Source organism: Etheostoma spectabile, chromosome 21 (genome assembly GCF_008692095.1).
Source record: "Etheostoma spectabile isolate EspeVRDwgs_2016 chromosome 21, UIUC_Espe_1.0, whole genome shotgun sequence".
Taxonomy (NCBI): Eukaryota; Metazoa; Chordata; class Actinopteri; order Perciformes; family Percidae; genus Etheostoma; species Etheostoma spectabile.
Window position 1 is genome coordinate 10184903 of NC_045753.1, and position 2996 is coordinate 10187898.

Genomic DNA, 2996 nt, shown 5'->3' on the forward strand with positions numbered 1-2996 from the left:
TCACCAAAACCGGGGACTGTCCCCGAAAACCGGGGACGTCTGGTCACCCTAGGATATACTTCTCTTTTACTAATGGCGGTAAGATGTTGCCGTTTGTAAGAATATCTTAGATTTGGTTTACGCTAGCAAAGTTACATAGTAGCCTAGAGAAAATAGGGCAGACCTCTGTATTTCACTATACAGCATATCTGTTAGTGTTACGGCTGAAAATGGCAACAGAAACAAACAAGTTTACAGATTTTACGTATCTCCGCCATTCAATTCACCAGCAATTTGTCCACCCGGAAGTGAGTTTTGTGTTAGCACGACAACACGTGTGTAGCAGGTAAATGCTACCGTTAGAGATTGCTAAGGCGGTAGGTAGTTGGTCGCTAAGCTGTTGCCAGACGGTCTACGGTAGCCAGGGTGTTGTCAATGGTCCTGGCTAGCAGGCTTTGCTAGCTAACTGGTAGCTAAGTGGTAGCTAACTGGTAGCTAACTGGTAGCTAACTGGTAGCTAACTGGTGCCTATCTATTTAAGGTGGTTTTCCGGGTGTTAAGGATGGTAGTTATGAGAAGAAGCAATAGAATAATAATATTACAGTATGCATGAATACAACACGACAAGCACACTTCGGAGAAACCCCACTTTTCCAGATGTTTAGACACTTAAAGCCACAACACAGTAACAGCAGCTCACTTCTTGCTGAGGTGGCGCGCCACATCGGACTTCCTGAATCCGTCCAGGTTGAAGAGACGTTTGGCCAAGCGTCTGGCGGCGGCCACGTCGGCTCGGTGGCTGCCGTTGGTGAGGGTTTCACTGCTGCCCAGACCCAGTCGTTCACTCAGGTCTTGGTCCAGCTCCGAATCTGTCGCCAGGCGGGCCTTGTCCCTGCTGAGAGGGCGTGAGGGGCAGACATAGTGACTTAGACACAAAGAGATGGACAGAAAAAAAGTTATGGAAAGGAAGGGAAAGATGGGAAATGAAGAACATTTGGGGAGAAATGACATAGATTTGTAAATAATTGAAAAGGAAAGAGAGAAGAAGATTAAAGGAGGAACAAAGAATGATGGTGATGTAATAATAAACCTAATAACACAATGTATTTTAATAATGTAATAATACTTTTCTGATCATAAATCAGAATTGGAAACTGATTCGTGAGCAGAGGCTTTACGAATACACAGAGGCGAGATGAAAAGAGTAAAGCTTTTCAAAAGAAACTAGCTTACTGCAAAAGGAAGATACATATCAGTTTAATGAAACAGAATAAAACAGCATGCAGGGTTAATGGGGAGCGGATGGAAGAGGATTGATAGATAGATAGATAGATAGATATTTCTGATTCTGATTCTGATAGAGCGATAGAAGGTGTAATAAATATGCAACGAAGCCCATATATGACAAAAATTTAGTATCAAGTATGACAGAATGTATGCAAATCATTTTATATTCAAACATTTGGCACGATTATACACTTCACAAATCTATTTTTTTTACCAGCTTCCTCTTTTCCTTGTTATCACTTCCTAATTAAACCCCATCAAAGCTTTAACCAGTCCAGAAGGGCAAAACCTATTACATCTGAATTATTCTGTGATAATAATTCAAAAGCGTGTGTTCTCACTCTGTGCTGAAGGGGAAATACTTTTATAGCTTCTGGTTGACAGAAACCAGGTCTCTGAGTCCAGTTACTTAGAATTCGACATGACGCTGACATGATGCTGACACGACGCTGACATGACGCTGACATGATGCTGACATGATGCTGACATAACGCTGACATGATGCTGACATGACGCTGACATGACGCTGACACGACGCTGACACGACGCTGACATGACGCTGACATGACGCTGACATGATGCTGGACATTTGACGCGGGACCGACGTTGACATGACGCCTGACATGGACGACTGACATGAGGTGACATGACGCTGACATGACGCTGACTTGATGTTGACATGATGCTGACATGACGCTGACATGAGGCTGACATGACGCTGACATGACGCTGACTTGATGTTGACTTGATGTTGACATGAACATGACGCTGACATGACGCTGACATGACGCTGACATGACGCTGACATGACGTTGACTTGATGTTGACATGATGCTGACATGATGCTGACATGACGCTGACATGACGCTGACATGACGCTGACATGACGCTGACATGACGCTGACTTGATGTTGACTTGATGTTGACATGATGCTGACATTCACTGACGCCGTCGAGAGCTTTGCAACCGTTCTGGTCACGTTAGCCGGGCAGATACAAAGCAATGACAGTTCAACAGCTGAGAGATGAATTTCCAAAACGCCATCAACACTTCCTGAACAAGCAGAGCTCTCATTTGGATTTCACAGCATGAGGAACAAGCCACAAGAAAACCCCCAGTCCCAGGGCTTTGCTTCCCACGCTTATACACCCTTACACTGTAGATGAGACAGGTGAATCACACCAGAGCAAACAGTAATTAGTAACACAAGCCGACTGGATAAGAAAGCTACGAGGGTTCAATGGTCAACTTTGGTTTTCCAAAGTACACAGAAGAACAAGAACTAGTCAGCCAGCCACTGATAGGCTGCAGGCTTACAGTGTGAACAGCAGAGCTTTGAGCTTAATGCTAACATGTTGATGCTAAACAGGTAGGCTTAATGTTACCTTTTTCACTTCTTAGGTCAGTGTGTTAGCATGCTGCTAATTAGTATGAAGCCCCAAAGTACTGCTAAGTCTGGAATGTCATTATTTTGGTCATAAACCAAAGCTTTGGGCAAATTAAAATTAGATGAATAGTCAGATGATCACCAAAGCCATCTCGAGGAGAACATGAATACGTGTTCCATAAATCATCCCAATCCATCCGAACGTTTGACTAAAAAACCATAACTGTCGACCTGCTTGTGGCTCGTGGCTATATGAAAAGTCAAGAGGTCACCAAAGTTATTAGGATTCATCATCCCGGGACCATAAATATCTTGACCAAAATTTTATAGCAAAATATTAAA

General features: G+C 43.5%; 1 protein-coding gene across 1 annotated transcript in view; it reads right to left on the reverse strand.

The window, feature by feature from the left end:
- Positions 1-2996, reverse strand: part of LOC116670886 (PH and SEC7 domain-containing protein 1) — a gene marked incomplete at its 5' end in the record, with an annotated part of 69216 nt that overhangs the window by 42377 nt on the left and 23843 nt on the right. Inside the window, 1 exon segment of the mRNA XM_032501585.1 lies at positions 680-874. Within this exon segment, the coding sequence (XP_032357476.1) occupies positions 680-874 (195 nt within the window).